Here is a 22,489-nt window from a genome sequence, read left to right on the forward strand (position 1 = left end):
ATCATGTTAAGTGAAGTGGGAGCTACCCCTATTGAAGCAATTGCTATGGTGTGTCTCATTAGCTATTTAAAAAGAACCAAACAATTAGGAGGAGATAGATGGCCTAAGGTTGTTGTCAATGATGTATTGTGCAAAAGGAAGAAGTCATGGATGCAGCAAAACATTAAATGGTTGAAAAAATGGAAAATCTATTTGAGTGCATGTCCCACAAACAGCAAGGAGTTAAAGGTATTCGTTATGGATAAGTTCTACAAAAAAATCTGGGGTATTGGGTTAGGTAGAAAGAAACATTACTATATCAACGAGTTCAACCCCACTTATGATCATCTCCAAAAAGTCTATATAGGGGCTAATATATCCTCTAAAATTCTCATTGCTCAGCTTAGAACCAACTCTCACCAACTTCGATGTGAGACCGGGCAATGGAAAAGACCAAAAGAGACTTGGGAAGAAAGAGTTTGCCTGTTTTGCAATACCGGGAGGATGGAAACTGAAAAACATTTTATGTTGGAATGTGAAGCACTTAAAGACAACATGGATAAGTTTATCAATATCTTCGCTGATAACACATGGTATAATTTATTCAGCAAGGAACATATAGAGAAGCTGGGCGCACTCATCATCGACTTGCATAGGCGGAGATCTGCTCTTCAGAAATTGGTTCAGATTGGAAAGGTTGTCCCATAAACTATTCTTGACCTCGTAGACGTTAAAATTCATTCATTCATTCTTTCTTTCTTTCTCCGCTGAGAAAGTGTACTATCATAGAGGAGGGGGTTGGGGTCGCCGCAATAGAATCAAACTGTGCACAAGGTTAGATGCAAATTCTTCTTCCATACGTTCTTTCTAGTTTTCTGTTATCCAAGAGTGCAGATCACATAACTTCAGCTAAATATTCGTGAATCTGCAAATAAGTGTGTTTCTATACCGAGAGTTCCATCACTCTAAACACTCTGTAAACCCAAAAACAGGCAGCCTGATATAGATGGAATGTAAAACAAAATTTAATTAACGAGGCGATGTCACTGTGGTAGAGTGAATAACACTGCACTTTTTCCACAAACATGAAATGCCATTGCCATCCCCTACTCATTTCAATCTCACAGCGTTATGCTGAAGAAGGCGCTGCAACTTATGCTTTACACACACAATACCCCGGAAGACTACTTTACATATTTTCAATTACTGCAGACCTGCATTCTCAAGAATGTGCTTTCCCAAGGGAAAAGAATTCCACTCTTTCATTGCTCACAGGCGATTTGCATTCACTACACGCACAGATTTTCATAATAAGCTCATTTATATGTATTTTAAGTGCCGAAGTTTGGAGGATGCTCGAAAAGTCTTTGATCGCATGGAAGAACAAAACAGCGTCTCATGGAATACAATTATTGCGGCGAGCAGAAGACATGGGTTTCCTCACGAGGCAGTCTCACTGTTTCACCAAATGCAACAAACAGGCATTCAACCCGATCAGTTCACATTTGCCAGCGTAGTCCCGGCCTGTGCCAAAATGGGAATAGTGGAACAGGGTATGAACATCCATCAAAGCATAATGGAAGGGGGATTTTTATCAGATATTGTAATTGGAAATGCTCTGGTAGACATGTATGCAAAGTTTGGAAGCATAGACAAGGCCCGTCAACTGTTTGATAGGATGCCTGAAAGAGATGTGTTCTCATGGACTGCAATGATTTCAGGATATGCACATAATGGATTTGCTGAAAAAGCTTTAGAGACTTTCATGCAAATGCAATTGGCAGGTATAAAGCCAACTTCCACTACTTTTGCCAGCATCCTCCCTGCTTGTGCCAAAATGGGAGCTTTGGAACAGGGCATGGACATCCATCAAAGCATAAATGATAGAAGAATTTTATCAGATGTTGTAGTTGCAACTGCTCTGATAGACATGTACGCAAAATGCGGAAACATGGATAAGGCATGTGAACTGTTTGACAAAATGCCTCAAAGAAATGTTGTTTCATGGAATGTCATGATTGCAGGATATGCACAAAATGGGTTTGGTGAAAAGGCTCTAGAAACTTTCAAGAAAATGCCAATGGCAGGTGTAAAACCAAATTCCACAACCTTTGCCAGCATCCTCTCTACCTGTGCGAAAATGGGAGCTCTAGAACAGGGTATGGACATCCATCAAAGCATAAAAGAAAGAGAAATATTGTCAAATGTTGTAGTTGCAACCGCCTTGGTAGACATGTATGCAAAATGTGGAAGCATTGACAAGGCACATGAACTGTTTCACAGAATGCCTCAAAGAAATGTAGTCACATGGAATGCCATGATTGCAGGATACACACAGAATGGATTTGTTGAAAAGGCTTTAGAAACTTTCAAGCAAATGCAATTGGCAGGTGTGAAGTCAAATTCCACAACCTTTGCCAGCATCCTTCCTGCGTGTGCTGAAATGGGAGCTTTGGAACAGGGAATGGACATCCATCAAAGCATTAAGGATAGAGAAATATTGTCAGATGTTGCAGTTGCAACTGCCTTGGTACACATGTATGCAAAATGTGGAAGCATCGACAAAGCATGCGAAGTGTTTGACAGAATGCCTCAAAGAAGTGTGATCTCATGGAATGCCATGATTGCAGGATATACTCAAACTGGATTTGTTGAAAAGGCTTTAGAAACTTTCAAGCAAATGCAATTGGAAGGTGTAAAGCCAAATTCTACAACCTTTGCCAGCATCCTCCTTGCCTGTGCCAAAATGGGAGCTTTGGAACAGGGTATGGACATCCATCAAAGCATAAAGGATAGAGGAATTTTGTCAGATGTTGTAGTTGCCACTGCCCTCGTTGACATGTATGCAAAGTGTGGAAGCATAGACAAAGCACATGACCTATTTGACAAAATGCCTCAAAGAAATGTGGTCTCATGGAATGCCATGATTGAAGCATATGTACAACATGGATTTGTTGAAATGGCTTTAGAAACTTTCAAGCAAATGCAATTGGCAGGTGTAAAGCCAAATTCTACAACCTTTGCCAGCATCTTCCATGCCTGTGCCAAAATGGGAGCTTTGGAACAGGGCATGTACATCCATCAAAACATAAAGGATCGAAACTTTTTGTCAGATGTTGTAGTTGCAACTGCCCTGGTTGACATGTATGCAAAATGTGGAAGCATAGACAAGGCATTTGAATTGTTTGACAGAATGCCTCAAAGAAATGTGGTTTCATGGACTGCAATGATTGCAGGATATGTACAAAATGGATTAGTTGAAAAGGCTTTAGAAACTTTCAAGCAAATGCAATTGGCAGGCATAAAGCCAAATTCCACAACATTCGCCAGCATCCTCCCTGCCTGTGCCAAAATGGGAGCTTTGGAGCAGGGTATGGATATCCATCAAAGCATAATGGTTGGGGGATTTTATTCAGATATTATAGTTGGAAATGCTCTGGTAGACATGTATGCAAAATGTGGAAGCATAGAAAAGGCATGCAAACTGTTTAACAGAATGCCTCAAAGAGATGCCATCTCATGGAATGCAATGATTGCAGGATATGCTCAAAATGGATTTTTCAAGGATGCTTTCAAAATCTTTGAATTAATGAAACACTCTGGAACATGTCCTGACATTGTAAGCTTTGCTTGTGTTTTACGTGCATGCAGCCATGCAGGTTTAGTGGATGAAGGCTGTACATACTTCAATCACATGAGTAACACTTACTATATTACACCTACAATTGATCATTATGTGTGCATGGTTGACCTTCTTGCCCGTGCTGGCTATCTTGAGGACACCCTAAACTTTATCATTAAGATGCCAATTAAACCTGTGGTCGTTGTGTGGATGTGTTTTCTTGGTGCCTGTAGAGAACATATGAATTTAGGCTTAGGAATATTTACAGCGATGCTGCTTTTTGATTTGGATTCTAAAAATGTTGCAACTTATGTTCTTCTCTCAAACATCTATGCAGAAGTGGGCAGAAGGGATGAGATTCAAATGATAAGGAGATTGATGAAAGATAGAGGAATTAAAAAGATCCCTGGATGTAGTTGGATTGAAAGCCATAAAGTAGTACATGCTTTTTGTGTAGGAGACAGATCACATCTATAGACACAGGAGATCAGTGTAAACTTGGAGAATATGCCTTGGGAAATGAAGGGAGCGGGGTATTTTCCAGATTCTAGACTTTTACACCATGATATGAAAAAGGAGGAAAAAGAACTATTTCTCTGCCACCACAGTGAAAAATTGGCAATTGCATTTTGTTTGTTAAAAGTGCCTCCTGGAACAACTATTTACTGATTGCCACACTGCTACCAAATTTATCTCCAAGATGGTTGGAGATGAAACTGTTGTGATGCGAACCGTTCCCATCGTTTTAAACAGGGACAACGTTTATGCAGCGACTGTTGGTGATGCTAAATGATGCAATCTGAAAAATAGGCTTTCATTATAATAACGTGCACCATGTTAAACCTGCAGTAATAATGAAGGAGCAAGTTTTTAAAAGTTATTTTTGTTTTGTTTTGTGCATTTGGCTGAGAGTGATGCAGATGACTGCTTATATGTGCTGTTGAGAGATCTACGAAAGACCTGTTTTATGATAATATGGATGTTTCGTTGAATTGTTTTCATTAAATTTGCATATTTATAAATTGAAAAGCTATAGGAGGAGGAGGCGATGGAGAATGGGGAAAAACAAAACATCAAGAACACCAAAGATACTTGACAAGCAGGAAATGGGCAAGGAAGCTCACAATTACCCTTGTCATTTTGTATAGTAGAGGGGTCACAATTACCGTTGCCATTTTGTATAGTTCTTCTCTTTGGATTGATTGTATTATCAGTTGCCTATGTCAACTTGACCATTTGAAATTAAATTACACATTACAGATTGAGTGTGCAATTTTATATAAATGTATCTAGATTTGTTTCATTTATTCCCATCCCCTTGCCTGATGAGATAAGATTTACGAATTCACTAATTTTTTTAATTTACTAACATCTGCTAATTATAACATAGATACAACTTTACCATTTTTATATTAAGTAAAATAATTCACAACTGTATTTATGTTATAATGAGCAGATGTGCATGGCACTTGAAAAACTTGCATAATAAGGTTTCTATATTGATGTTGAAGTGAAAAAAATTAGCCAATATATGGGTTATGTTATAGATTTGTCCCAAATACTCTTCTAATTAAGAGTCGAGGAAAAGATGCATATTCTACTATACCATTTTAATCTTCTTAAAACAATTTTAATTAAGCTTTGTTAATCCTTATGTGGATTACAATTTTGTGCTATACAATGTAATTCGCTAGTAGACATTTCCACATACTTGCAACATTAGCATTTTTTATAACCTAAATATTTGACCAATCTTGTAGCCTCAGATTTTGTAGATTCTCTTAATAATAAATTTTGTTTATGGTGACACAAATATCCCATGATTTCAAGAATAACTACTATATTGCCCACTTTTGTAATGTAATATATTGAATAATTATATATATATTGTTATTATTAATGACAAAGGAGCTGCTTCCATTCCAATGCTCCCCACTATAATAATTATTTTTTTGTTTTGAAAAAAGGAAGAAAATTTTGCAAACACACACCATTAGACTAAGATACTGGTTCTTGGCAAAATGGTCTGGATCTGGGTCCTGGTTCTTGCCCGGTCCTGGTTTTCCCCAGGTTTTCCGTGGGTTCCTCCCGGGCCCTGCTCAAGTGGCTGGGTTCTCTATGGGTCCTGCCCGGGTCCTGCCTAGGTGGCTGGGTTCTCTGTGGGTCCTGTGCAGGACCCACAGAGAACCCAGCCACCTGGGCAGGACCCGGAAGGAACCCAGGGAGAACCCGGGTGGACCCAGGAGAACCAAGGCCCGTGGGTTCCCAAAAACAGAGCCCACGGGTCATAAAAACACAAAAAACATCTTTTTTAATATTTTTTTAACATCTAAACCCTAATTTCGCCCTTTTTGATGCATTTCATGCATCAAAACATATATACAATTTTGATGTTTGAACATATATATGTGTGTGTATGGACGTACCCGTACCCAAGAAGAAAAAAAAATTGTCGAATCCGTACCCGAATCGGTAACTTGGCCAAGCTGGTCAGCAAATACAACATCATATACACAGCTGTGAGTAGCAAATGCATTAACAGAATCAGCTGTTCATAAGCAAATACATCAACATATATAGCTAATCAGCAAATACACCATCATATTCAGCTGTAGAGTAGCAAACGCATCAACAGATGCAGCTGTCCATAAGCAAATACATCAACATAAACACTTCGGCAATTAATCTTGAATGAGCATTGTTACATAGAAGTCAACCTATCTTCTTTGCTGAAAGTGACCATCCGGGCATTCCATGATTTAGTATTGCACAGTTGCCTTCACTTCTACACTTTGCTGTTGTAAATGAAAAAGCTATAAAACAACCAGCACTTTCCACTGTTCAAAAATCATAATTTTGTTGGCTCAAGGCAAGTGCATAACGAGCCAGACAAGAAAACAAACAATACTCTCATGTTTGATCATCATTTTTGGTAGATTGAAAGTAAAGCACTTTATTCTTTGCCTCAAAAGAGCTGAGCCGAGTCTGCAGGTCATTTAAGATCTTTTTGAACTCCGGATTCGCTTGGTATGACAGAAGGACCAGGATCTGGGGTGTGAAATTTACACAAAGGATCCAGAATTCAATTTGTGAGTGGAAAGTATGTGAGAAAGCAGCCACATAACGGAATATCCATATACGTTTAAGGATGATGTATCTGAATGTTTGAGTTATAGCATTGTGATAAGGGGAGAGTCCAAGAATTGCCATTCTCCAAGACCAAGCCTAAGGGAAGGGCACAGGAAGAGCGGAGAACAGAAAGTTCCAAAGGTTTTGAACATGGGTGCAGTACCAGAAAGCATGCTTAATGGTCTCTTTTTTAGCACAAAAGGAGCAAGTAGGAGAGAGTGAAATGGAGAGTTGATCACCAACAGGAACCTTGACATGCAAAACTTTCCAAGCAATCAACTGAGCTTGTGCATCTGCTTTGAATTTCCAAATTAAAAGTCTTAACTTGTTCCATCTCAATCTACTGAAATTACAATGCCATTTGATGTTAAGCCAGGGGGTTAAGTCAATGGATGGGAGGGGTTTCTTCTCAAGTGTGATATATGATTAATGATAGTTGTAAATTGATCCGGCTTTTAAAAGAATAGGAGATACTTCATTACAAATTCCATTCTTCTATTGTAAATATTAAAATACACTCATTATAAAGATATAATAACTTAGAAATATATGCTTTCTTATAATCATAAAGCTGTCAAATGCATTTTTATGAGACAAAGAATTAAAGTTTTTCATCTAGACTCTTCCCAAAAAATTATGTTTTTTTTTTAAGGCATATAGCCTAAACATGTGAATATGATAATAAAAAGTATACATTTGAAAAGTTCTTATGCTGAACACAGAACCACGACCGATATGACCAAAACAGGCCATACAAAAACAGAGCATAGCCCTGCAGATTTAGAACTATACGTAACCAAAACAAGGCCTAACCCTGATGAACAACTGATGAAGAGGACACTATAACAAGCTGCTGCTAAATAGATCCAAAAAATTACGTAACAGAGAATATGTATGGAATTCGATTATACATAATAGACAACAAAAAGCCAAACAAAAACTTGTTATGGCCCAGACATCATTTTCCCCAATTTCTTCCCTTTCCATGCAGACCTTTTTTTCTCGATTTTCTTCTATTTGTGCCACAGGACCATGGGCAGAGATGTGAGAGATACGCACCCTCTTTGGTGTCGGATGTTGACATGGTGTAAAACAAAATCCACAACATAAAAAACCTCGTTGAAGTGCTCAACAATCTGCCTTCCCCGAATCTTACTGTAATGGGCCATTCAATCTTCAAAGAAGCTGGAGTTGTGAGAATTGAAACTCTTCATCATGGCCTCAGAGATTGCAGATATACTGCTGCTTTTTCTTTAAATACCTCTGTGGGAACAACCCACCAACCTGATGTGACCATTTCACACATCGCCCCATTAGAATGGGGACCCCCTCTTTTTGCTTTAGGTTTTGCTTTCCTTTTACTTGTTTTTCTCTCTGCTTTCTAGGTTTTTTGAGTGAGTGAGTGAATTGCCTGGGCTGGCTAGATTAGGGCTAATCTTTGGAAGCTCGTTTTAGGGTTTCTTTCAAGCTAAGTCTTGTTTTGGAGGTTGTTAGTCCTCTGCCTGAAACCTCAAGTTTGCCATAGTGAAGCATGCCTTTCAAGAAAGTCAAGTTGGTTAGATCAAGGGACAGGGTGAATAGGTCTCATGTCAGGTTAGGTCTAGTTTGAAGGTTTTCTTGTCGGAGTCATGTTTGTTTCCCGGTCTGAGTCAGTTGAGCAGAGTCAGTAATCAAAGGAAGGTCAAAATGGTGAATGATAAACGAATGCACCTGATGATGACTGGAGGCGTTTTAGAAGGGAATGACCAAAATTGTTGACTTTTGAGACATGATGGAGAAAGTTGTCATCTTTTGCATTAAAAGAGAGTTTTAAGCTTTGATGTGATGAAATCCAATCAAGGACAAGATTTTTGCTCCTGACCCTTCCAAAGGGTCCAGAGCGAAATCTCTCCTTCTTGCCTTCTCTTGGCCCTGAAAACCTAGTAAAACCCTACCTGGACCCAGGTGAGTGATAGATTCTCCATTCAAGGCTAGGGGTTGCATTCAAGACAAGGATTCAACCATTGAAGAGGAGATCACATATTACAACATACAACATACAACATACAACAAACAACAACATCTATACCTTCGCATATAAGGATACAAACATCCTTACAACAAGGTTGCAGGTACGCGGCTGAAATTGAAGATCTGGAATCCTTGTGCAGAGACGAACAGATCCCCCTTCGTTTCGCGGATTTTTCGGAGGACCGTGTGCACGCCGGGCGCCATCGTCCCGTCAACTTTCGCTCAAATTTGCAGGACAGCGCCGTCTCGACATTTTACTGCTAATTCCAGGTCCGCAGCTTCATATCATATCCCTATCTCAGTTTATAAGCAAATCTTTCTCACTTTCTATGTATTCCTAGCTTAATCTTTCTATCTACATTCTTTACAAAAGAGGGTATCCTTGCTATCACAACCCTTGAAACACATTTAGAATCCAATCTTGCATTGCGTGGGATTGGATCTTGTGGGTTTCAACCCCTCTTTTGAATGTAAAGTCTCCCCTAAGTGAAAACCATCAACCCTAGTGACTCTCCCTTCTCTCTCCTCGGAGTTGGGAAGGGGAGAACGACTAGGGTTCGATTTTTTCCGCTTTACAAAAAGAAGTAGCACGGACAAGCTTTCTCTGAAAGTACATAAGGCCCCTTGAAGAAACAACAAACACAACGACCACTGGTGCTTATCCACAAGTAGAGATCCTACAAAAAAGAACCTTGAAGTCATCCCGATTGATCCTTTTCGCGACATCTTCAGCATTCGAAGACTTTACTCAAGAGAGGATAAGATACCTCTGGATATTTTATTCTGGGTTTGGTCGTGTACAAAGTACACATCAACACAACCCAAGCTTTGCCTTTGAAAAAATCAGACTTTTGAATAGCTTCCTCCAGGTCATTACCATTAAAATTCTTCTCTCTCACATATTGAATTCTAAGCAGGACTAAAAATCCACAATTTTGCAACAGGTCATACAATTAGACAAAAAGATAGAAATCAGCGGGGAAATATACAAAATCCTGAAGTTTGCATCCATAAGCTCCATACCCAAAGTTGAATTAATTGCATTCTCCACATGGCAACAATCTATGATGAAAATTTTCTTTCTTCAATGATCATGCAAAAACTTGGCCGTTACTGGAAATTCCCATTTCTTGCTTTGGAAGGACAACCAGTAGTTCCGTGGACGATACACCATAGGGATAGGGAGAACAGAGAATAAGTTGCGAATCTAAAACCCAATGTTGGAAAAATGAAAGCTAAGATCTAGTACTTAACAGCCAACGACACAAAAAATAATGAATTCACATTACATTAGCTCAAAATTCGCATGCTCCACATCCTAAGAGATGAACCAAAATTCATTGTTTGGTGTCCTTTATCTTTTTGAAGCAGTAGAGATAATAAATCAATCTCCCTTAAGATGACAAAATGGCATACAGTAACAGATTATTAGCTGGCTTCACTAGATTAAACCGGCCTTTGATATCTCAGACATGCTGCCTTGTACACTAAGATATAATGAACTTGAAATTGTGGAAAAAACATGTTTCTTAAATCCAAACATGTCGAAACCTTCTTGCAAAAGGAGATATTTCAAATAATTGAATTTGAAATGACAATAAACCTGCAAAACAAAATATTATTAGAAAATAATTAATCTTTTGAATCCTTGTCAATTGGCTCTGCTGCCTCCGGAATGACCGTGATTTCTAAATTTGTAAGGACGTTTTCTCCAGAACTAAGCTGGTTGGCCATGTTTGCTAGGTTGTCCGCTACTTTGTTTGCTTCTCTGTAACAGTGAATGATTTTGTATTCTGTGAGCATGGAAAGAAAATGCCAAGCCTGATGCAAAACGTATTTTGTTTACCAATTTGACACTTCCTTGCATCTTACAGTATTAATGATATTGAGTCTCCCTCAATGATTAAAGGGGTAATGTTTGAACTAATTGCTAGTTTGAGACCCAAAAGTAAAGCCTTGGCTTTTGCTAAGTTGTCTTTATTTACCATTATGAAGTTTTGAAGTGAGAGTTGAGACCACTATGCCTGATTGATTTCTTAATACACAACCAGCTTCCGAAGGCCCTGGATTCCCCTTTGCCGCACCATCAAAATTAAGCTTGATAAACTGAGAAGGTGGCTTCCATTTGATCAAGGTTCTATTTGGTTTTGAGGAGCAATTATTCATAAAGCTGCCTTTGAATGGCAATAATATTTGTTTCCATTCATTTAGAATTTGAACATCCCAAGATGTGAAACAGGAATTGATCTTCTTGTTTTTTGAAGTGTATGCTTTTACATTTTCTAAAATTGAATTTTCAGTTCATTCAATTACTCTCTCCCAAGTTTGAAATTCTCCTTTGAAGATCCTTTTATTTATTTCACACCAAATACTCCAGACAAGAATTGGAGGGGACATCTGCCAGACAGTAGAAAAGAAAGATTCTTTATATAGTAGTGGCCAACACTCAAACATTTCTTTGAGGGTGTCAGGCAGAGGGGAATACCACTTTAGTTTATTTTGAAGCCATGTCCAATGATCTTGGGAGAAAGGACATTAGAAGAGGAGATGATTTGTTGACTCAATCTAGAAAGATTCTTTATATAGTAGTGGCCAACACTCAAACATTTCTTTGAGGGTGTTAGGCAGAGGGGAATACCACTTTAGTTTTTTTTGAAGCCATGTCCAATGATCTTGGGAGAAAGGACATTAGAAGAGGAGATGATTTGTTGACTCAGTCTAGAAAGATTCTTTATATAGTAGTGGCCAACACTCAACCATTTCTTTGAGGGTGTTAGGCAGATGGGAATACCACTTTAGTTTTTTTTGAAGCCATGTCCAACGATCTTGTGTAATGAACCTTTGTTGTACCTGCCTCGCCTTCCTAATAATTCGAGTCTGATCTATCCACCGAAGGTTGGATTTAGGGCCACAAAAGGAAATTACGGTTTTCTGCAACATTTGGATATTTTATTTTATATGTCAGCAGTAATATTAGATCAGTGGCATAATTATTGTAGCACAAAAATACATACACAACCCATTCTAAATTTTGAGGATTTTTCAGGTTGGCTGGGCTACCCATCCAGACCCATCTCGTCTCTTAGGGCTAATAGGGCCACCTGAGGTGGGCCCAGCATACCCCTGGCTTGCACTCATTATCTTGAATGTACTAACAAACAGAGGATATCAGGAAGATAACAAATACATACAGAAAACATAGATTCATGATTATATTACTTGGTTAACATTTATCCATTATATATAAATTTGTAGGGATTAATTCATTATATTTGTGCCTAGTTGCAGAAACATGACTATCATTAATTAGCATTCCTTTTCTTTACTTATTAGTTGTGTCTGAGAATGAATGAATTATTTTTATTCTTCTATCTGTCACTAAAGTGTATTTTAATGCAGCATACTAAACCTGATATTGCAGGTTACCTATCTGGCGTGAAGATTAAGTTCATTTTACCCTTTTGTAAATTACAAATGTGCTTAGTTCATTTGGCAAGACATTTTTAAGGCATCGAACCGATTTAGCAATTAATCTAGGCCACTAGTTAAATTATATTCATTACTGTTATATGAGGAATGAAAGCAGATTTAATACAACTTGCACAAAGACATACTTCATCATTTCAACATTTAAGCGGATTGGCCTGGGGACATACCAGCCTGCTGGCAATGGGGAGGGATGCTTACTAGGCACTGGTCCTTCATCGCTAGGAAGAACTAGCACCTAGCCCTTTCACATCGTCTACTGACTGATGCATTCCCAGGGCAGTCCTCATGGTTGTCTAGGCATCATAAATTATGAAAACTGAAATAAATATTATTACTGAGTAATGAAGTTACATGTTGGATGCTTCTCCTTGCCCTTCTCTCCTTGTCACCTCCTCTTCCATGTTTCCTTGGGGTATGGGTTTATACCTCTTTGAAACCACGTGATTCCCCTTGAAACATGGCGTCTATTTCGGAGGTGGATGCATCCTTTCATTACTCCCACTAGTTAAAATAAAACGTATTTTAAGCGGTAAAAATAATTTATGTATTGAAAATATATATATTTATGTACATGTATTGTTTAATGTTTCTAATCATTTCCTGCTATCTACATGGGAATATGACATCTTGGGAGAAAGGACATTAGAAGAGGAGATGATTTGTTGACTCAGTCTTAAGTCCACACAAAATACAATTGAAAGGATTTGCCAAACCAAGACAAAAGAGGCAAGAACTTGTGAGGATTTTATTTTTATGGCTAACCATGAGAAGGCCCTTGCCTTTTGAAGTACTGCTGCATTCCAACAAAAAGAGAAGGCCTTGGATTGTTGTGTGTTGCCTTGAAATCTAATAGATTCATATCCCTTTTTCACTATATATGATTCAGTTGGAGATGGAGCCCAAATCAATTTATCTAGGTCAGGGCTTAGTGAATTATTCTGCCTTTGTTGTATACAAACATGTATGCTTATGATAACATTCCAACATTTTAAATCAACGAAACAAAAATTGTGTTTGATTAGGGGCAAAACAGGTTTTGAAGGGACCTGAAACTTTTTACAAATAGATTTTGATGGGATCTAGAACTCTCAAGCAACACATTGCCAAAAGATAAACAAAGGCAAACAACAGCCTAACAACATCAAACCCACAAGCTCAAATCAACATAAAACTGTCTGCAACAAGACCAAGGTCGAAGCCACCTAACACTTCAATTCATATAAACTCTATCAATGGGTTTTGAGAAGGCCCTTATAACCTTAACAACAAACCTTATCGAAAAATAATAAGTTCTGAGCTCAAGGAACACTAAGAAAAGCAAGAAGCAAAATAAGGCCTTCTAAACTTGCTTTCCTTCAAAGAGATCATCAAGTTCCTTCACAATCCACAAGCTCTACCCCAAAAGGAGCAATAGGTGCAAAAACAAGAAACCACCCTTAATCCACCTCAATAGGATTAGAGGATTGAAGACACCAATAAGGGCAGCCTAAGCCCCCTTGCAGCACCTCTCGTCTTCTTCACCAACATCGATCTCCACCTCAATAGGAGACCGATCCACCTCAATAGGAAAAGTTGAAGAAGACCAAAGAAATTGAAGCTACACATCCCAGCCCACCAGTATATTATCCACCTCAATAGGAGAAACAAGGACTAAATGAAGAGAAAGCGCAGACAAAACCCACTATAGCAGCTACACAAAGATGGAAAAACAATATCCAAAATAGCCACCAATCTAACAATCTGGCTCTCTTGAGAAGATTTACTCAAACGGTCTCTATCTCTATAGGAAATACATGAGTAAAAATCATATTAGCAACAAAAAACCCTAAGCAAAAACCATCGACAGACAAAGACCCAAAACTCTTGGACGCAACAAAAGTGGTTACAGTCATAGAGGAATCCACAAGAACCCCACCAAAAATATAACTACAAAACAAAGTAGGTATTGAAAGAAAATAAAGCCATAAGACCATGTCCATCAAAACCCAAATCCCAAACTTTGAAGAGTTGCACAGAGCAAGCAGAAAGTCACCCTCTCCAACATCAACAACTTCCTTAAGACACAGGGAGACAAGGAGGGCTAAACCCCTACACACCGTACAAAATAACCAATGCACAGCTTGGATTTGAACAAAAGAAGCAACCCCACCACCCTTGACATCAACCTTAGCCATGCCATCAACACCAGAAAACCACATGACTCCCCCACAGCTTTCCAACCCGCCTCCCACCAAGAAAGGATAAACCACAAGGCACGGAGAAAACAAGGCATCAATCTGAAGCGACAACAAAGCAGCAGAGACAAGGAAGAAAAGCCACCAAGGAAGGGTCAAGAAAAACCTACGGGCCAAAACAGGCCCCACAACAACACCGCCAACAAGCTTAGGAATGTCCCCGCCATCTGTAGCCATCACATGCAACGCTTGTCAATCCAAGACCAAAACATCCACCCCTTCCGCAGAAAAAAGCTAGGTCAGAGCAACCCTGCACACAGAGAAAGGGGTGTCATAGTCAAAGGAATAGAAGGCCTGAAACAACACTTCAAACCCCACCCAAACCAATGAAAAACCCTCCAAGAAATTAGCAACAATGGCTCAACACCAACGCAGAGGAAAAACCAAAACACTGTACTCAACCACAACCAATGCATTTCCATCTAGATCCTCATCAGCCTCCCCTTCTCCCTCTGCAAAACCCTCTCCACCTCCCAACACGCCTCCTGCTCTCCCCTTCATCTTGCTTACAACATTATGTTTGGTGTGTTAGTATCCACATTGTTAGCATCAATATCAAGAATTTATGATTTGAACCAAGGTCATAGGCACTGTAGGCAAGAAGCTCCACCATTTCACCAAGGTTCTCCCCAAGGTAAAGCATGCTCCATTGTTAACACAGTAGAGATGAACCCATGAAGTTTGAACCTTGGTTGTAGGCACCATAGGAAGAAACCCCACCATTTCACCAAAGGGTCTCCCCCACTAAACAAAAATTGTTAGTCATATGACTCATAAGTATTTGGACATCATGAATTAAATTCCTCATTATAAAATTTTAACATGAATCAAGTACAAAAATTCAAAACTCTTAATTTAGTTGTGATTAATGCATTGTAAACAAACATTAGATGTGGCATATGGAATTTAGTCTTCACTAGCATTTGATATGTGTGCAACTAATGCAAAATTACTCAAATTTTATCATATCAAATGGAACAAAACTTTACTACCATTTTTCAGGTTTGCCAAAAGTGAATAAAGTAGTCAGTTTGACCATACTACAAATATAATTATAATATTCTTTTCAAACATATGGATGTCTCCCACTATGTTTCATTAAAATTCCCCCCAATCATTTTGAGTTCCTCTTGCTTTAAACCTACTGTTACACCACACACCAATGAAATGCCCTATGTAGCTCTCTCCTTACCACTTTCAAACCCTCTTCTCATTAATCTCATCATGCACAATTTTGTGATACTGTGAATGTCCAATTACAATGCAATATAATGTGTAATCTTATTTGTACAAACCTAAATGTTAGTCTTCTCTCTAACATCAATCCTCATTATGTGAGTTTTTCAAGTACCATGCATAACTGCTAATTACAACATATACACAATTGTAATTTCTTTTTTTTCATATATAAATTATACTAGTTTTTTTGTGATTAAAACCTAACAGACTAAAATCAAATTAAATTAAAAATATCTATGAATTCACAAATTTATTAGCTATCCTACTAAGAAAGGGAATGTGAAACAAAATTAGAAATATCTAAGCATAAAAGAGAGAAAAACTACATACACTTGAGTAAAATTACATACTGAATCTGGCATGTGTAATTTAATTTGAACAAAATAATTATACAAAATGGCAAGTGTAACCTTGAGCTCTCCTCTCCCATTTAGTGCAGCACAAGTATCTTTCTATTTTTTTGAAATCTTCCTCACCCCTTCATTTTTTTATACCCTTTCTCTGCCTCCTCCTCCATATTTTCATTTCATACCTATGCAGGTTTCCTGAAAAAAATTCAATGAAGCTCCCATATTATCATAAAACATGTCTTAGACAGATACCGCAACCGTGTATATAAGCAGTGATCTGCATTGCACTTTATGCATCTAATTTTATGAAGCCAACAGCATAGTCTAGATTGCCAAATACTAAAAACCCCCCACCCACCCAAGAAAATCACTTTCCGAAAACTGTAAATGAAACCTTGTCTGTTCATTATTACTGCATATTTTTTGGATTGCTTCATTTAGCATCACCAATAATCTCCACAGGAACATTCTCCCTGATTAAAATGATGGAAACGGTTTGCATCTCTCACAACAATTTCTCTTGCAACAATCTTGGAGATAAATTTTGTTGAAATGTGGCAATCAGCACATACTCGAAGGTTTTTAACAACTCTAATAGTTGTTCCAGGGGGTGTGTTTAACAAACCAAATGCAATTGCCAACTTTTCACTATGGTGGCAGAGAAATATTTCATTTTCCTCCTTTTCCACATCACTAAGTAAATGTCTTGAATTTGGGAAATACCCTGCTGCCTTCATCTCGCAGGCCAACTCCTCCAACTTTGCATAGATCTCCAGGGTCTGTGGATGTGATCTGTCTCCTACACAAAAAGCATGTACCATTTTACGTTCTTCAATCCAACTACATCCAGGGATCTTTTTAATTCCTTTATCTTCCATCAATCTCCTTACCATGTGAGCTTCACCCCACTTACCCACTTTTGCATAGATGTTTGAGAGAAGAACATAAGTCGCGGCATTTTTAGGATCAAAATCCAAAAGCACCATTGCTGTAAATACTCCTAAGCCTATATTCATATGTGATCTACAGGCACCAAGAAAACACGTCCACACAACCCCCATAGGTTTAACTGGCATCTTAATGATAAAATTTAGTGTTTCCTGAAGGTAGCCAGCACGGGCAAGAAGGTCAACCATGCAAACATAATGATCAATTGTAGGTGTAATGCAGTAAAAGTTGCTCATGTGATTGAAGTATGTACAGCCCTCATCCACTAAACCTGCATGGCTACATGCACATAGAACACAAGCAAAGCTTATAATGTCAGGATATGTTCCAGATTGCTTCATTAATTCAAAGATTTTGTGAGCATCCTTGTAAAATCCATTTTGTGCATATCCTGCAATCATTGCATTCCATGTGATGACATCTCTTTGAGGCATTCTGTCAAACAGTTCACGTGCCTTCTCTATGTTTCCACATTTTGCATACATGTCTACCAGGGCAGTTGCAATTACAACATCTGACAAAATTCCTCTATCCTCTATCCTTCGATGTATGTCCATACCCTGTTCCAAAGCTCCCATTTTGGCACAGGCAGGGAGGATGCTGACAAAGGTTTCGGAGTCTGGCTTTACACCTGCCAATTGCATTTGCTTGAAAGTTTCTAAAGCTTTTTCAACCAATCCGTTTTGTGCATATCCTGTAATCATGGCATTCCATGAGACCACATTTCTTTGAGGCATTTTGTCAAACAGTTCACGTGCCTTGTCTATGCTTCCACATTTTGCGTACATGTCAACCAGGGAGGTTGCAACTATAACATCTGACAAAAAAAATTTATCCTTAATGCTTTGATGAATGTCCATGCCCTGTTCCAATGCACCCATTTTGGCACAGGCTGGGAGGATGCTAGCAAAAGTTGTTGAGTCTGGTTTTACACCCTCCGATTGCATTTGCTTGAAAGTTTCTAAAGCCTTTTCAACAAATCCATTTTGTGCATATCCTGCAATCATTGCAGTCCATAAGAACACATTTCTTTCAGGCATTCTGTCAAACAATTCACGTGCCTTGTCTATGCTTCCACATTTTGCATACATGTCTATCAGGGCAGTTGCAACTACAACATCCGACAAAATTCCTCTATCCTTTATGTTTCTATGGATATGCATACCATGTTCCAAATCTCCCATTTTGGCACAGGCGGAGAGGATGCTAGCAAAGGTCATAGAGTTTGGCTTTACACCTGTCAATTGCATTTGCTGGAAACATTCTAAAGCCTTTTCACCAAATCCATTTTGTGCATATCCTGCAATCATGGAGTTCCATGAGAACACATTTCTTTGAGGCATGCTGTGAAATAGTTCATATGCCTTGTCTAAGCTTCCGCTTTTTGCATATCCTGCAATCATGGCATTCCATGAGATGACATCTTTTTGAGGCATTCTGTCAAAAAGTTCACGTGCCTTGTCTATGCTTCCACATTTTGCATACATGTCTAGCAAGGCAGTTGCAACTACAACATCTGACAAAATCCCTGTATCCTTTATCCTTTGATGGATGTCCATACCCTGTTCCAAAGCTCCCATTTTGGCACAGGCAGGGAGGATGCTGGAAAAGGTTGCCGAGTCTGGCTTTACACCTGCCAATTGCATTTGCTTTAAAGTTTTTAAAGCCTTCTCAACAGGTCCATTTTGTGCATATCCTGCAATCATGGTATTCCATGAGACCACATTTCTTTGAGGCATTATTTCAAACAGTTCACATGCCTTGTCTATGCTTCCACATTTTGAATACATATCTACCAGGGCAGTTGCAACTACAACATCTGACAAAATCCCTCTATCCTTAATCCTTTGGTGGATATCCATACCCTGTTTTAAAGCTCTTATTTTGGCGCAGGCAGACAGGATGCTGACAAAGCTTGTGGAATCTGGCTTTACACCTGCCAATTGCATTTTCTCTAAAGTTTCTAAAGCCTTTTCAATAAATCCATTTTGTGCATATTCTGCAATCATCGCATTCCATGAAACCACATTTCTATGAAGCATTTTGTCAAACAGTTCCCGGGCCTTGTCTATGCTTCCACATTTTGCATACATGTCTACGAGAGCAGTTGCAACTACAACATCTGACAAAATTTCACTATCCTTTATGCTTCGATGAATGTCTATACCCTGTTTCAGAGCTCCCATTTTGGCACAGGCTGGGAGTACGGTGGCAAATGTAAACTGATCGGGTTGGAAACCTGTTTGTTGCATTTGGTGAAACAGTGTGACTGCCTCCTGAGGATACCCAAGTCTTCTGTACGCTGCAATAATCGTATTCCATGAGACGCTGTCTCGTTCTTTCATGTGGTTAAACACTTTACAGGCATCAACCAAACTTCCGCACTTAACGTACATGTAAATAAGCTTATTATGAAAAGTTGTGCATGAAGCAAATGCAAATCGCCTGTGAGCGATGAAAGAGTGGAATTTTTTCCATTGTGAAAGCGCGTTCTTGAGAATACAGGTCTGCAGTAATTGGGGTACTGTAAACAGACTGTACATGATGTTGTGTGATTGAGGTTAATAGTGGATGGCAAAGGCATTTTATAGTTTTGGTTGGAGCGTGGAAAATGTGCAATGCTAATCAGTCTCAAACTTTAGTCCTCTTAAAAACTACTGGTGCAATTCATACACAAAACTCACCGTGACGGAAGAAGAAAAAATTTCTCCTGCTATACAAAAATGCAGAGTTTCGCTATGTAAAGAGATGACAAGCAGAATGTGCCGCACCTCCCTCAACATATAATAGCATTCAATCAAGTTACAGGAATCGCAGCGTACGGGATAATCAAATCTCTGGGCAATCTCAAACTTCAGCACAAAAATCATATGTGGGTTCATTAGCTTTTACATTCCCACATTTACCAAGGAAAATTATGTTAAAAAAAATTGCAGGAGGAAAATAGTCTATTGTTGTGTAATTTGTTATAAAAGTTAATATAAATTCTGTACATTGTTTGAATTTGATTTCTGGCAGGAGGAGGTTATAAAATGAGCAAAGAAATAAAATTATTCTATTATTTAGATTATGTTAATGGAAAAAAAATGCTTTACTTTTTTATTTAGCTTTTTGTGTTTATTTTGAGATGTTCTATTTGAATGTGATTGATTATTGGTCGAATTTCATATATCTAAGTTTTTTAATTTAGTTCTTTTCATATGTCATTTGATTTTTATTATTCTATCTTAGTTATATGTTCATGTATTTCCACGCATTTAGCTTATCCATCTTACTTCTCTTTATTATCCATGTACACATGCCTAGTTGTGTTATCTAATTTGAAGTTTAATGTCTTGTTTTGTCTCATATCTAATTTGTATGTGAAAAGTATCTTTGAGAAGCACATATTTGATCTACCTAAATTCAAAATCTAATAGACTTGTCACAATGCTAGGACTTCAATCCATGTGACTTTAATCTTGGTCCTCCATTCAACTTTGCATCTTGAGCTTCCATTTTCTTCCCAAAAAATATATTTGAGGAGAGACCGCCCCTCCCATTTAATAACAAGCTTTCATGTTAGCCTTGTACCATCATTTTTATGAGCCAACCATCTAATAATATCCATTTGTTGTCAAATGTGTACATGAGCATCCACATCTCTATCAATTGGCCAATGATGAAGGTATTAATGTGTTGTTATTTGCTCTTAATTTGCATCTTCATTTATTATCTTTGTTGGTTTGCTCTAACACAAATGTCTATGTTTTAATTGGCCTTTGGATTGTTTTGTGTCACTAATCTATTTGCTTGAGCTTATTTTGAAGGTGCATGTTTTGGTGACTCTATTAGGGACTCACATCCCTTCTACTAATCATTTTTTGTGTATTCTTAGCTATTTTTTTCTTGCAAGTCCCAATTCAACAGTGTTGCTCTATATTTTGGTGGTTTTACTTATATTTTGGTGTATACACTCTATGTTTCAATGATTCCACATTAAATTCATTTTAACATATTTTTCATATCTTTTGTGTTTCTAACTTTCAGTTTTTGACAAGGAAACACTATTAGAGGTTGTTATAATGTTCATTTGACTACCTTTAATCTTTTGAAAGCCTAGCACATTTTGTTGCAAGATTTTGCAACTTTCCACAACTTTAGCACACACATGGGTTATACTCCATGTCTCAATAGTTACTCACAATATCTCAATACATATATGTTTTTTATAATTTAAATTGAATTTTTAGTATGTTTTACAAATTAACTCTTAATTTTTTTGTTAGCAATCATTCTTGTAGTGCGGTTATGCTATCAAAAATCTATTTCAACCTCTGTCGAGAGGTGTAAAGACATATATAAATCATCTTTATCTAATATTAGACCATTTGATATGTAATGACTATGTTTTGGTGGATCATAATTTAATGTAGAGTATGTGCTACATAACTCAACAACTCTTCTCTTAATGAATGTGCTTTTTGTTTAGTAGATGTGATTTCAACACAATATGCACTACATAATTATTTTTTCCCTTAGATATAAATTTTTTTCATTTTTGACATTTGAACATTTACATGCAATATTTATAGAAAATATGCCCTAGTTTTGGTGGTTTCACTTTCAAGTACAAACTTTATACTATTTATCCTTTTGGTGTGCTCATTTGTAATTTAGTGTATGCACTTTGTATTTAATGGATACATTTTTAGATATAAACTTTCTACTAGATCTACCCTTTAGTGTGTCCTATAATTCAATTTATGCATTCTATATTTAGGTGGTTCAGAAATTTCCTAATCTATCAATGCCTTATTGCTTTAGCAAGATATATGTTGAAGATTCGATCATTGACCTTTTCCTTTTTTAGGTGCTTTGTCTTTTCTATTATAATTTATCACATTGAAAATTGGGTTGAAAATTCACTTACACTTGAATTTTTGTCTTAAAGTTAATTATTGTCCTTTATCCCTAAGCTATGTACTTATGTATGCTCTCCTCTCATACCTTGGGATGATCTTGAGGATTAGCAATGAGTAATCTTATTTTTCTTTTTAGGATGCATGTCTAGGGATTTTATCACCCTAGAAGATTATCTTAACCATGAAAATCAAGTGGAGTATATAAAGAGGGAGACTAAATTTGTACCTCAAAAGAGTAATCATCATGCTTGGCATGGGCTTGAGGATCCTGTTTTCTCAAGACACAAGGTGAATTAATATTTACTTATTATATGCTTGTAGATAGGATCTGATTACGAATCTATACTCTATGTACCCTTGAGGTATGCTTGAGGTATGTTGGAGATACCTTAGAAAAGCTTGTTTAGCCTAGCATAAGACTACTATGTGTATCAAATATCGATTAGGCCTAAGAAGTTACCCACAACATGTCTTTGAGTAGTATCTAGGTAGAGCTAACCTTCTAACCTTCCGTAAGGCTTTAGTTTTCAAGGTAAGAGGTGCATAAGTGGTCCATGACCTTACATTATCTAGCTATCCACAACC

At 37.8% G+C, this 22,489-nt stretch overlaps 2 protein-coding genes across 2 annotated transcripts; one reads left to right on the plus strand and one right to left on the minus strand.

Annotated features, from left to right (window-relative positions):
• The first annotated feature begins 485 nt into the window (after positions 1-485).
• On the plus strand, positions 486-4,855 carry LOC131047983 (pentatricopeptide repeat-containing protein At5g27110-like). The gene has a single exon (XM_057981793.2). The coding sequence runs from the start codon at positions 1,208-1,210 to the stop codon at positions 4,076-4,078; it is 2,871 nt and encodes a 956-aa protein (XP_057837776.2). The 5' UTR covers positions 486-1,207; the 3' UTR covers positions 4,079-4,855.
• An 11,640-nt stretch (positions 4,856-16,495) lies between these two features.
• On the minus strand, positions 16,496-19,543 carry LOC131047982 (pentatricopeptide repeat-containing protein At4g21065-like). Its single transcript, XM_059212274.1, has 3 exons — positions 19,168-19,543; positions 18,865-18,936; positions 16,496-17,391 (listed from the first exon to the last, which is right to left on the minus strand). The coding sequence occupies exons 1-3, from the start codon at positions 19,541-19,543 to the stop codon at positions 16,496-16,498; spliced, it is 1,344 nt and encodes a 447-aa protein (XP_059068257.1).
• Between the last annotated feature and the right edge of the window lie 2,946 nt (positions 19,544-22,489).

Source organism: Cryptomeria japonica, chromosome 10 (assembly GCF_030272615.1).
Source record: "Cryptomeria japonica chromosome 10, Sugi_1.0, whole genome shotgun sequence".
NCBI lineage: Eukaryota > Viridiplantae > Streptophyta > Pinopsida > Cupressales > Cupressaceae > Cryptomeria > Cryptomeria japonica.